Below are 12771 nucleotides of genomic sequence, written 5' to 3'. Positions count from 1 at the left end.
GTGAATACATAAGTCGCTGCGGAACTGTGAAATAAATCACAAAGAATTGCTAAACGATATATATTTTCATTCAATTTGAAATATATTGCAAGTAATAACTAAGTTAATAAAATGGCGAATTGTATTCCTTGAACAAATTACTTAAACGTATTATGTAAATTTATTTTGAAACTCCATAAATAAAAGTCGATGTAAATACGTTTGCAAGTTTTGAATTACGAATAATATTTAATACATCCACAATAGTACATAGTCTTTGCCATTTGCCTCCGCTCATAAGGTTGTAGCGTGACGTTATATATAGCCTTCCTAGTCAAATGTATTATCCATTAATCTAATAATTCTCAAAATCGGATCATTAATTCCGGAGATTACCCTGAACATTCAAACTTATAACTTCTTTATAATATTGAGTCATGTGTATATATCTATACACATGACTCATAATCTGCACAGAGGTTGTCAACAGTTTGTAGTCACGTCACATCCGCATCATAGAAAGTGGTCAGCCCACAAATGGTACGGGATCGGGTTTGCATAACTCTGCATCCGGACTATGTTTACCAGTATAAAATAGCATATATTCTGAATATTTAGTCTAACCAATCGTTTAACTAAAGTGAGTAATTCGTTTTATGGCAATTGCGTAAGGTTTTACAACAAACTACCAGAGTCTTCTAAATCTAACTTAAAAATAATATTCAAATATCATATATTTGTAATGTAAATAAAAATTTTGTTTTTGCTTAAAATTCGGGCAATATTTTGTAGATATAAATGATTTCACAGATATTTTAGTTTTAATTTATTAAATATTTTTATAGTAATATTTATTCAAATGAATATTATCATGTAATTTATATAATAATAATAATAACTCTGAACCATTCACACAGCGCCATCTGTAAGAGCACTCGAACCCGCGACCATTGGAAAGTTAAGCGGTTATATTTATAAATTTGACCCTCACCATTTATCTCTTAAAAAATATTCTCAATAGTTTTTTTTTGTGAACCAAAATTCTACTTGATAATAGACTTATCAAGTAGAATTTTGGTTAAAAGTCTATAACAAAAAATCAATAATTAATAATCATATATACTTGAAATATATTATATTTTCATCTGTATTTTTTTTTTTTTTTATTGGGTTGTTTGGGCTATTGTCAGATGTGTAGCACCTGTAGCACTGCGACCTACATAGATCTATTGTGCTCGCCCTTTTCAGAGTTCGCTACCTAGACCCGTCAGGGACAAGAATTGAGGGACACCACAGAAGGGTTCGGGGCCCAGTTGGACGGTTTTTGCCCCTAACTTTGCCAGATGGTCGGCATTCTCATTGCCTTCAATATTTGAATGCCCGGGGACCCATCTCAGTATAATATTATTTCTGCTTCCTACTTCATTTAGTAGCAGGATACAGTTTCTAATAAGTTTAGAACGGATTTCGTACGAGTTAAGTGCTAGTAGAGCAGCTTGACTGTCCGAATAAATGTATATGTTCTGATTGATGTAGTTGAGGCTTAGGATTACTTCCAGACATCTAATTAAGGCGTAAGTCTCTGCCTGAAAGATTGAGGCGTATTTTCCTAAGCCTATATAGTTGCAGATTTTGGGTTTTACACCACATATTCCACATCCTACATCATCTCCTATTTTGGACCCGTCTGTAAACCAGACTAGGTCATGCTCTGAGTGAGACGGTGTATGGTTATTTTGCCATTCGTCTCTTCCAGATATTTCGATTTTGTAATATTGTACAAAGTTACACTCTGGTGCCATATTGTCTTCAGGCATTCCCAGAATAGGATCATTCATAATCGAGTCTTGTATAGATTTTATGGCCAGGGAATGCCAAGATATCCTCCTTTGGGAACTTATTCTGAGCATATTGGCTTTCGCCTTTTCCTGTATGAATAGAGGAAGGGGCGTCAAGTCCAATAATGCGTCTAGAGCTGCTCCCGGCGTGGTGCTCATGGCTCCTGTAACATGTACATCTGTAACTTTTTCTTTAGTTCTAACTATTCATTTTCTAATCAGCAGAACCACTCTTAAGTTAGTCATATAGAGAATAAGGAGGATATGGCTATTTTTCTTTAAAAGTAATGTAATACTAATGTAGTATTTGTTCAAATGATCTTAAAGAATTCAGTTTCAAAATTAGACTTTTATGAAAACATTTATTTAAAACAAAAATTTGAAGAAAAAACTAACTTACAAACAAATGCTTCGATTTCCAAACAGTCCATTTATTTATGTACAATATCTAAAAAAAAAAGTATTTCAATATATCTTTTTGTTCTGCCATATGTGAATTGTCCAAAGTGGAAAAAAATATTATAAATGCAAAAGTATATCTATGTCTGTCTGTTTGATTGTTTCCTTTTCACGGCTAATCTTGTAAAAGGATCTGAAGTAAATATTGTAAGTAATCTAAGAAACAGATAAAATACAGGTAACAACTATTTTACTAAATTTTCGACCCACCCTCTCTAATCTAATTTGGTTAGCAAAATAATAAAAGTTATTTCATGCCTGTAGGTTGCAAACATATTGAGTGGCTATAAATCACATAACAATTATTAATAGTGTTACAGGGATTATAAAATAGAATCATTATTACATTAGCACAGTCATCAAAGGACTAACTTACACAACAGAGCTACTTGTTTGGAACGTGACCGGCATCGAACACGCAACAAACCTTGCTACACTTGTCATATTGCTTAAGAGGGGATTATGGAACGTAGGTAGAGTCCAGATGCTTAAGTGTAAGGTTTATTACCCATATTCTAGTAGGATTTTATAAAAAAGATGTAAAATTTAATTTAATTATGTGATTTACTAATGTAATTATCTTTTCCTTCCTTATTCTTTTCATTAAAAAATCGTGATATAGTGACTAATACAGAATTGCATATTTATGCGTTAAGATTTAACATAAAAACGACTAATAAAATTTGAATATAACTATCACAAAATATGTTGTTAAATTTGTCTCAACAGACAGGATAAAGAAAGCCCAAAAAAAGGGTTTCAATTAGGATTTATAACACAATTTACGCCTATGTTATATACTTAATTTATTAATAAAATAATAATAGGGGTCGTATAATAATGTAAATTTTGTTCGGTTAATTATAATCAGTAGACATCAACTACGATCACGAGCAGGACTAGTCTACTTATATAAATTTCGATCAATAATTTAATTGATCCAAGTTTGATCTACTTATTTTGTAACTATGTATTTAGAGCAATTATATACATCTAGGTTACATTAACTCTCCGACCAAATTGATGACATCTAAATTGTATGAAATATCAGTTTTCGTAAGGATCTACCTATTAGCTCTATAATTTCTAAACTTCGTTTTAGTACGTAATATTACGTTATCTGTGGTTTTAGTTTTTTTGAAAATATTTAAAAAAACTAAAACTTTTTCATTAGATGGTGGTGTACCCCACAAAGCGTAAAACACCAGCAAAAGCTGAGAAAATGAGACAAAAAAGACAATAATAATAATATCAGAACAATTCACACAGCGCCATCTAAACCCAAGTTATGTAAGCTAGCTAAAACTATGGGTACTAGATAACTGATACAAATACATATATATTTTTCTTCGTAAATTGATATATAGACCGATACAAACAATCATACTCATGAATACAAATGTTTGTGCCGTGCGAGGAATCGAATCCGCGACCACCGGAAGTAAGGCGGTGCTAAACTGCTAGACCAACTACCAAGGCCGTCAATATATTTTTATTTTTAAACTATACTTGATTGTGTAATTTACAAAAGGCACAGCTACTGAAACAATGGTTACAATGTCTAGATTCATTCCTTTTGTCTATAGTACTTACACGAGTAGAAAATCGGCTTTTTATATTCTAACGATTAGCGCCGCGATTTTTATATTGTAACTTTATTGTAAACTAAATATAGCAATATAAAAAATATTATTCACGGTACAAAAATTTTATTTCATTGCCTTATAGTAGGTATGAGTAGAATATCTTCTTAACTTCTCTAATAGTGCCGCGTTTTTAATTCTAAAGTCGATGTAGTTAAAAAATATTATTCACGTATATTTTATTATTAATGATATGAATATCTTCTTCACTTCTCTAATAGGTAGTATTTAATAAAGTCGATGTGTTCGACAGCCCGTATATTTTCCAGAGCTCTTCTTCTAAACCACGCAATTTTAATAGGGTTTTAAGAATTTTTTCGAAAAGGTTTAGATAGATAGATAAGGATAGATGCTTTATTCATCAATTATAAATACAGAGCATACATGCATATATATATATATATATACATATATATGTAATGTAGACCTTCTGGATACCTATGACCATCATCATATATACACTCTTCATCCGTGCTTACCCGTCTGAAGAAAGTATAATAAACATTGACAATGCATAAAGCGCCACCTACACATTACGATACTAACTAACAAGCAATAGAAAAGGCAGTATAAAGTAAGCTAATGTTTGCATTAGTAGTTGATACATTCACCCGCTGGTGTCTCTAAATATTGAACTTACATAATTCTACGTTAAATAGCTTACCCAAATTTTTTTACCAATATTATTTACAGTTTTTATTAATTTATCCTATTAATAATTGTTTATCAGTTCACTCGTCTTGATTAAAACTGATTGGTTGAAGGTTACGTTTTAATTATCGGTGTTCCGTAGCTTAGCATTTTAATGGAAATTGCAACTGTCGATCATGTACATGAACAGCATGACGACTTCATATAATCTAGAAATATTACGACTAAACTACCTTAACATTCTTATTTTGATGAAATTTCCATGGTCTATAAATGTAGACATTGTAAGGAAAAAAAATTAAAACAATTACTTCTCAATTGAGAAGGTACTCATTTTTTAAAGTCGGATAAATATATGGGCTATTTTGTTTGGTCAAAATAAACAAATAACCCAGGACAATTAGCACAGCACCATCTAGTCCCACGGTAAGCAGAGCTTGTGTTATGGGTACTAGACAATTGATATAAATACTTAAATACTTTTTTTATAAATACATACATATAGATAGAAAATACCCAGACCGATTCAAACAATGATAGACATGAATACAAATGTTTATACTGTGCGAGGAATCGAACCGACCAGCGACCATCAGAAGTAAAACGGTATGCTAAACCGCTACATCACAGAGTCAAAAAGTTTATAATCAATTAATAATATGGATAACTTTTCATAGGTATACAGTATATTTCTTTTAGGCATAAGCTACATTTTATAAGGGTATATATTTATACAGTTCCATCACCACTAGTACCTACCATTAAATATCTAATGTAGTAAGTGTAGAAAATTACAGAGTACCTACACAGCCTATTCGATCTAGATTCCAAAATTATAATGAGACATCGATTTTTTACTATTGACCAAATACCAGTCGACTAACAATAAGCCATGAAAAACTGTAATGGGTTCACAGTATTAGATGGTTACTTATTGGATGGAGCTTACTTTATCTGCAGTAGTTAACTTATCCATATATTAAACTATTGCAGGTACAATAAGCAAAAAATCTACCGACTAAAGGAAATTTAAGTATCGTGATAATATGATATCGGTAGCTCTGTCCATGTATAGCAGACGGTTACCACTTACCATCACGTGGTTTTACTTACCATCAGCTTATTTGCTATTTTATTTACATTAAAAATAGTACACTTAAAATTATTGAAGACTAATTAATTAGTTATATAATTAGTATAATGTATTATGCTCGGTGAAGCTAATGAATCATATCTCAAATATGATTGAGTATATGTAGTCTTTGATTGTTTATAACGCTTACTGTATGCATTTTACAGAAGCGGAGTCTGTATTGTAGAATGACAGGAATGGCGAAATTAAATGTGAAACGCGAAGTAGCTTTTTATTTAAATTAATATTTAAATACAGTACAATGTATTCTGTGTCCTTCCTAATCCATTTAAGGGTGATAAATCTAACGTCACATCAATTGTTCAGCTATTAGTCATTATCATTACTAGGTCATTTAGGTCATTCGATGAACACTTTCAGTATGTAATGGATAAATTCGATACGAGGTTTTCTGTATATTAGGGATATGTCAACAGTTGCTTAACATGATTTAAAATTAATGTATACCACATACCTAAAAAGGTTCTGACACATTTATGGTACACCATTGTGATCTCAATATATTAATGTCTATATAAATCTATGTATAATAAGTCTCTGAAGTGAAACGGACTTCGTTTCAGATATCATCTTTCTATTTATGCAAATTTAATTAATAAAAGAGTTTCTACCTTTCTATCTTGTGTTAAAAAACAATATTTGTTTATTTTATTATTTCGTTTCGTTCGCTCAACCCCTGTTAACTACCACGTTGAATTGAAATATGCTCAGCGAAATGTAGACATATTAAGAATTCATTCATTCCAGTTGACTATACCTCTGACTACCTCATCTGGTATAATAATCTATTCATTCTCATCCCATATGGTTGTTTGTGTAATAGTATATTATACACTAGACTAATACTGCTTAGTGTTTTCTATGTATATTCCAAAAAAATATCTAAGTATCAGTTGTCTAGTATTCATAACACAAGCTCTATTTAGTATGGGATTAGATGGTGCTATGTGAATTGTCCTGGGATATTATATTACTACTCTGAGGTAGACAGAGGTAGTGTCAATTTACAGCTCAAACAAAATTATTGGCGTAGTGCAATTAACTAGACTTAGTGATGCCATGACAATTTGTAGTATAAATGTTCAGTAACGACCATTCTTGGGCCGATAGCGCAGTGGTGAACACACGGTGTACAATGCGCCTAACTGTTAGCCGAACCAGACTTAGTTACCACTTTTTTAGGTTACACTCAATAAACCCATCATGATCGATGACTCATTGATGACATTAATAACCCCAAACAACACAACACAATGTTATCTTGTCACAAACTTAGTGAAATGCGTCATGGGCTAACTGACCTAACAGCATTATCATATTATCATTCTCCACTAGGACACATTTAATTAGTATCCATAAAAAGTCTCAAACTAATCAAAGCGTGTGTGATATGTGCTACATATACCAAAATACGTTTTTTTCATCATATTGACATTATAAATGCGACAGTTTCTCATCTTTAACACTTTTGGTCTGAATGGAGAACGGTATTAAAGTGTTGGTCACTGCATTTTACCGCGGAAGGAACTCTGCATATACCATGTCTAGTTCCAACAGATTGGGCATAGAGGGGTGTTATAAATAAAATAAAATGTGTTAGTATTAATCTTCAACGATACGGCCCGTCAATTAACCTCAAACATAGATATCCAACACGACAATATTAATGGCCGAGTTTACTGTATGTGTCGGTCGCGTGACATACCTATACGTATATAGATATTATGTCTACAGGTCGTTATCGGTTGTCCTAATCGATATTTATGCAACTTTAATACCCCATCGATCGTCCATTCATGCCCTATATAAAACTTACAATGATGACTCATGTCTGAATAAACAAGAGTTAGTTGACCGCAACCACGTACTTGCCGCCACTGTCTGTTCACATATGTCTATTAAATTACGCAACAAATTTTTCAGCAATGGATGAGACGATGATATATATGACGCAGATGAAGATGTAACAACAAATACAAAAGCTTGAGTTTTACAAAGATTTGTTTTTACTTACATTTCGATAACTATTGAACAACCGCGTATTATATTGCAACTTAATTTGGAAAAAAATTTTATCGTTAAAAACAGGACTCACCTATTAAGTGGCAACCGAGTCTAATTTAGTTGAACCCCCAGAGAGGTGATGTCATGTCACAAATTCGCGTGTGTTGCCATTATGTGATGAATCTTATCTTTTAATTCATGTCCTATCTTTTAAACCAAAACATGTACTGGAGATCAACTTTCATAGAAATAAAATATTTAATTATTTCACACAGAAATAGATATTTTGCACAAGACATCTAAGGAAATTATATTTATGAACTAACTACAATGGTTTCCAGGAGACACTGCGTGGAGGTCGACCGGGTATTTTACAATACTAGCAATGGATCCACTAGTCCCAATTACTAACAATCACCTTCTCCTCTGTTTTGACTGATACTAAACTAACATATTTCGTACTATCTATGAACTTGTTAGCTTTCTATGGATTTACCGTATGTTTGGTCTATTGTATAACAGGGAGATAAACTTCGAACAGATCAGAGATTCGAGCAGACTTGTGACAAGGGTATAGGTTTAAAGGACCACTTTCTGTTGCACAAACAAACTCACCACTCGTGTTGCTCACCCGATCTTGTACCTACTAACACAGCTTTAATACAGAACGGTAGTAGGTTCTGGACAAGCCAAGGTCATTTTTAGATTTAGTCGTTTAATCACATGTTGCTTTCTTACTATTTTTGTGTAAAGATTTAATTCGGTACTTTGTACAGATTTATATTATCTTACATTAGCTATAAATAAAGTAGCCTATGATTGGTTAACTAGGGCAGATCTACAAAACTCAGTGGGTGGAGTATTGCAAAAAACACATTACTAGTAATACGGTTTAAATACCATAAGTAGATACGTATTTGAATTTTAGATTATGACTTATTAGCATCGCATAAAGAGAACCTTATGTTGTACTAACTGTGCCCGCGACTATCTGCATGATTCCTAAACTAAGTACTTTTACGCCACTACAATACATACTATAAATTACTGTCTGTATGCTACCACTAAACAGCTAAAATTTTACGATTGTGTTATGAAGATGGATATAGACTCGAGCAAAGTCGGACAATTAATATAAAAACGTCTAGAAGAATAATAATTTCATGTTATATTTATATACATGAAGCAAAAGGGAAAGAAAAATGATAATATGTTTTTAAAATAATTTATAAGAATACATTAAATCAATGAAAAAAAACATCACACACACTATTAATATGACGCACACACGCATTATATATTAGGTATTTTATTTATTGTTAAAGTTAGTGGTCAAATTGAGAATAGAATTCTCTTCAATATTATTTGTGTATAGTTTTATTGAATCTTAAATTAATTATGGTCTAATTAGGTCGACCACTGGGCTCACAAGTATGTAATAAAATACTGAGTGCTTCGTGAAATATATTTTTTAAAAAGAATATAGGTAATAAAGTTATATAGTTCTTCTCTAATGAAACTGTTTCACAAACTTGCATGGGTTAATATATATCTAAATTAATTCTATACAAATAGAAAATATATATATATAAAAGATTTAAGGCATACCCATTTGAAAATAGGTGAAGCTATTGCCTTCTAACTTGAACAAATTCTCGATAAAGTAAGGTTACTCTGCCATTCCGTGGAGATATCAATTCACTTTGCTCTTCTGACCTGAGCTGGTCGGACTGTTCTACGCGTTATTCTGCTCCAACTCCTACATGTAATAAACAGATTTCCAAAATAAATGTTGTAATATATGTATGGGAACTATGGAAGACATGGTATATATTAAGATAACCCACGAATTTATATCTATAGGCATCGATTAACATTTTCCGCCACTTGGGTCATTACGAATAGTTTCTTTATTTAAATTATTAACCGGGTCTTAACACGAATAATTTTATGGCAAATAAAGGTTTTGGCTAGGTTGCACTAGCCGTGGTCACAAGCTGACTGACTTAAGACCTGGTTAATAATTTAAATAACGTATATTTAACACGAAAGTTTAAAATATAAAGAATAGTTTCTTTGCTTTCTTGAAGAATAAAAAGAAGGTTAGAACACCCTTCTGATAAATTATTAGTTTATGGCAAGTATTATTTCAGTTAAATGTCAGTCAATAATTATATATGTAGGAGCTACAACTTTTTATTAGATCAATTTCTTAGATAAGGCAGATCTAAATTCGAATAAGAAATTTAATGGGCATACGTATGCCTTTTGATGTCATGATGCAATGTGTGTATAAGGTGCTTACAAGTTTTCCATATTTATGAAATGCTTATTAAAAATATTTAAATAATTAAATATTCTCAGAGATTCTCTGCATAGCTACCGGCACACAATAGTCTTAAAACAAAATTCTGATTAGTATTCATGTTCTATCAATTCAATAAATCAGTGAATTATAATATTTAATACATATTGGTAGGGAATTAGTAAAAATTTATAGCAGAGATTAATTTTAAAATTGTCGTCCTCATAAACAGAGCCGCTTGCTATAACAGAACATTTTTTAAACTGTATTTACAAAAAAATAAAAAAAAAAATGTAAATATAGACAAACAATTTTATGTACTATAAATGTAAAGTAACTCTGTCTGTCTCGCTTTCACGCCAAAACTACTTTAAATGAAATTTGGTACACAGATAGCTACTCTGAGAAAGAACACTACTTTTTATAAGGATTAGACAGACAAAAGGATTGCAAGGGGTTGAAAGGGCAGATGAAAGTTTGTATAGAAAAAGAAAGTTTATAAAAATGTTATCCTTAAAGGAGTAAAATAAAATAGAGGATGAAAGTTTGACATTTAAGAAACTAGAATAATGAAACTTTTTTGGGTTTTTTGGGTTAGATTACTGATTTTTTTTTTATTTGGTCAAGTTCACTATTCCACAGAGGAAATCGCGGGCATAGCTAGTTGGTTATAAATATGCAATAAAAAAAGAGACCTAAAATACACTATCATATAAAAGAATATTTTGTCTAAATGATCTTCTCCTGACTGAGTAACAATTGGGTATAGTAATTTTGGATATCGTAACTGTTCTTTATTTCCTTCCATTACTACTATTACTAACACTAAGTTTATTTTATATGAAAGATTATGTTGCTGTGTAAGAATTCTTTCAAATACTACAAAAATTAAGTGTATTTTATATTACAGAATCTGTTGCTGTGTAAGATTTTACCAATAACCAATTTAGGAGTCTCCATAATCTATGTCACACAGTGCCAAGTTAATGCGCTTAAAATGAAGTCAACTTACTTATACTTATGCGATACCAACGGCAGTGTATTTGAAAATTCTAATTAACTACGTATATAAGGTGCACCTGCTTGTTTAGAGTTGACAGACATCATTTCAACTTCATCAGTAGCAGGACCAAAGTCATGCGCTCCCTTGTAAGTACACATTTTTTTATTAAACTCTTTTAAATGAATAACCGTTACTTTATATATAATAATATGACAAGTACTTTGGAATTCTATCTGATGGTAAGCGTTACATAGGTGACATAACCATAATCAAGGACGTCCCGCCACATGGTGAATAGCGTGTAAGCTATTTCCTGTCAAACCGTAATGCAGGTTGGATAACTTAGAGGTGGCAACAACTTTGTAAGTTCTCCACACAGTATAAAAATATATTTTCGATATTTTATCTGAAAAAATAACTACAATTGTGCCGAGATAGTAATTCAGATAGTTTATAATTATTGTTACAGATATTTTTAGCTGTACTAGCAGTGGCTTCAGCTAAGCCACGACCAGGTGGACTTCTGTCACCATGGAGTGCCCCTTCTGTAAGTATGTAGAAAATATTATATACCGAAAACCGCATGAAAGTTTGTTCAACCGTTTGAATCGAATAGATTATCATTGTTGCCAGGTTGTTTATAATAGATGGCCTTTATCTATATGACCGCCTTTATTCTTTAAATTGCTTCTGTATGAGTATATTATAATTGTCCTGTGCATTTTTACAATTATACTACATATTTTTTATAATATTTCCAATACACAAAATATATATTATTATTATGACGTTCTATTACTGTCTAATTAATTTGTTATGTTATTATTAAAATATAGTATTCGTCAGTGGGTCTCGTCCAGCAGCCGACAGTAGCTGTGGCTCAACCGGCTGTCGTGGCTCAACCAGCTGTGGTTGCTCAACCTTACGTGCATGCTGCTCCGGTCATTGCTAAACCTGCGGCCACTAGCTATGCCTCTTTTCAACAGGTAACAAACTTTTTGATAGTTTATTAATGAATAACTACTAACTAAAACTAGTAGTAATTCTAAATCTAAAATACACACGTTATTTGGTTTTGCTTATAAACTATATAATATTATTATACAAGTAGAATAAATAAATTTCAGGTCGTCCATCCGGTGTCGGTAGCCCAGCCAGTGGTCCACGCCGCACCCGTAGTGCATGGTCCAGTAGTATCTCAACCAATTGTACAAACTCCTGTTGTATCCCAACAAATTGTGCAAGCTCCTGTTGTATCTCAACCCATTGTGCAAACCGTCGCTCAACCGGTAGTACAAGCTCCAGTCATTCAGCAGCCAGTTGTTCAAGCACCCATTATCCAACAACCAGTCGTCCAAACTGTAGCTCAACCGATCGTTCAAAAGTATCTCTCGGTTGGTTCTGTTGGCCATGGATGGTGAGTGAAAACATTTATCAGCACAGCAGTTGTAAATAACTAAATATTATTTTATTTACATTGTATTTTTTAACAGTCAAGTTCGTGTTATTTTAATAAGGCAAATAAATTATTTTATCATCTATGTTTTATTTTATTTTTCAAAAAGTTTAGCGCGTTGGGTTTTGCAAAGGAGTAAGAGAGTATTGTTAGGAATGGGATAGTGACCTCATTGTCAACAATGTGCGCTGTTCGGTAGCTCCCCATGCGCTCTTCTTGAAGACCATGAAATTTAATATCTGGTGAATTTGCCAGATTGGACGGACTGACCTGACTAACC

General features: G+C 32.2%; 1 protein-coding gene across 1 annotated transcript; it reads left to right on the top strand.

Annotated features, from left to right (window-relative positions):
• The first annotated feature begins 11169 nt into the window (after positions 1 to 11169).
• LOC131842164 (serum response factor-binding protein 1-like) lies at positions 11170 to 12548 on the top strand. Its single transcript, XM_059190694.1, has 4 exons — positions 11170 to 11181; positions 11505 to 11582; positions 11872 to 12021; positions 12163 to 12548. The coding sequence occupies exons 1-4, from the start codon at positions 11170 to 11172 to the stop codon at positions 12454 to 12456; spliced, it is 534 nt and encodes a 177-aa protein (XP_059046677.1). The 3' UTR covers positions 12457 to 12548.
• The last annotated feature ends 223 nt before the right edge of the window (positions 12549 to 12771 follow it).

Source organism: Achroia grisella, unplaced genomic scaffold (assembly GCF_030625045.1).
Source record: "Achroia grisella isolate CSIRO2021 unplaced genomic scaffold, CSIRO_AGI_Agris_v1 utg2138, whole genome shotgun sequence".
NCBI classification, from domain to species: domain Eukaryota; kingdom Metazoa; phylum Arthropoda; class Insecta; order Lepidoptera; family Pyralidae; genus Achroia; species Achroia grisella.
Note: the sequence above shows the minus strand (reverse complement) of the source record. Positions and strands in the feature narration are given on the sequence as shown.

Excerpts from the sequence above, each read along its gene's own strand:
- LOC131842164 (XM_059190694.1), top strand. Across the intron at positions 11,583-11,871 it reads CACCATGGAGTGCCCCTTCT|TATTCGTCAGTGGGTCTCGT; the intron begins GTAAGTATGTAG and ends ATTAAAATATAG. Across the intron at positions 12,022-12,162 it reads GCTATGCCTCTTTTCAACAG|GTCGTCCATCCGGTGTCGGT; the intron begins GTAACAAACTTT and ends AATAAATTTCAG.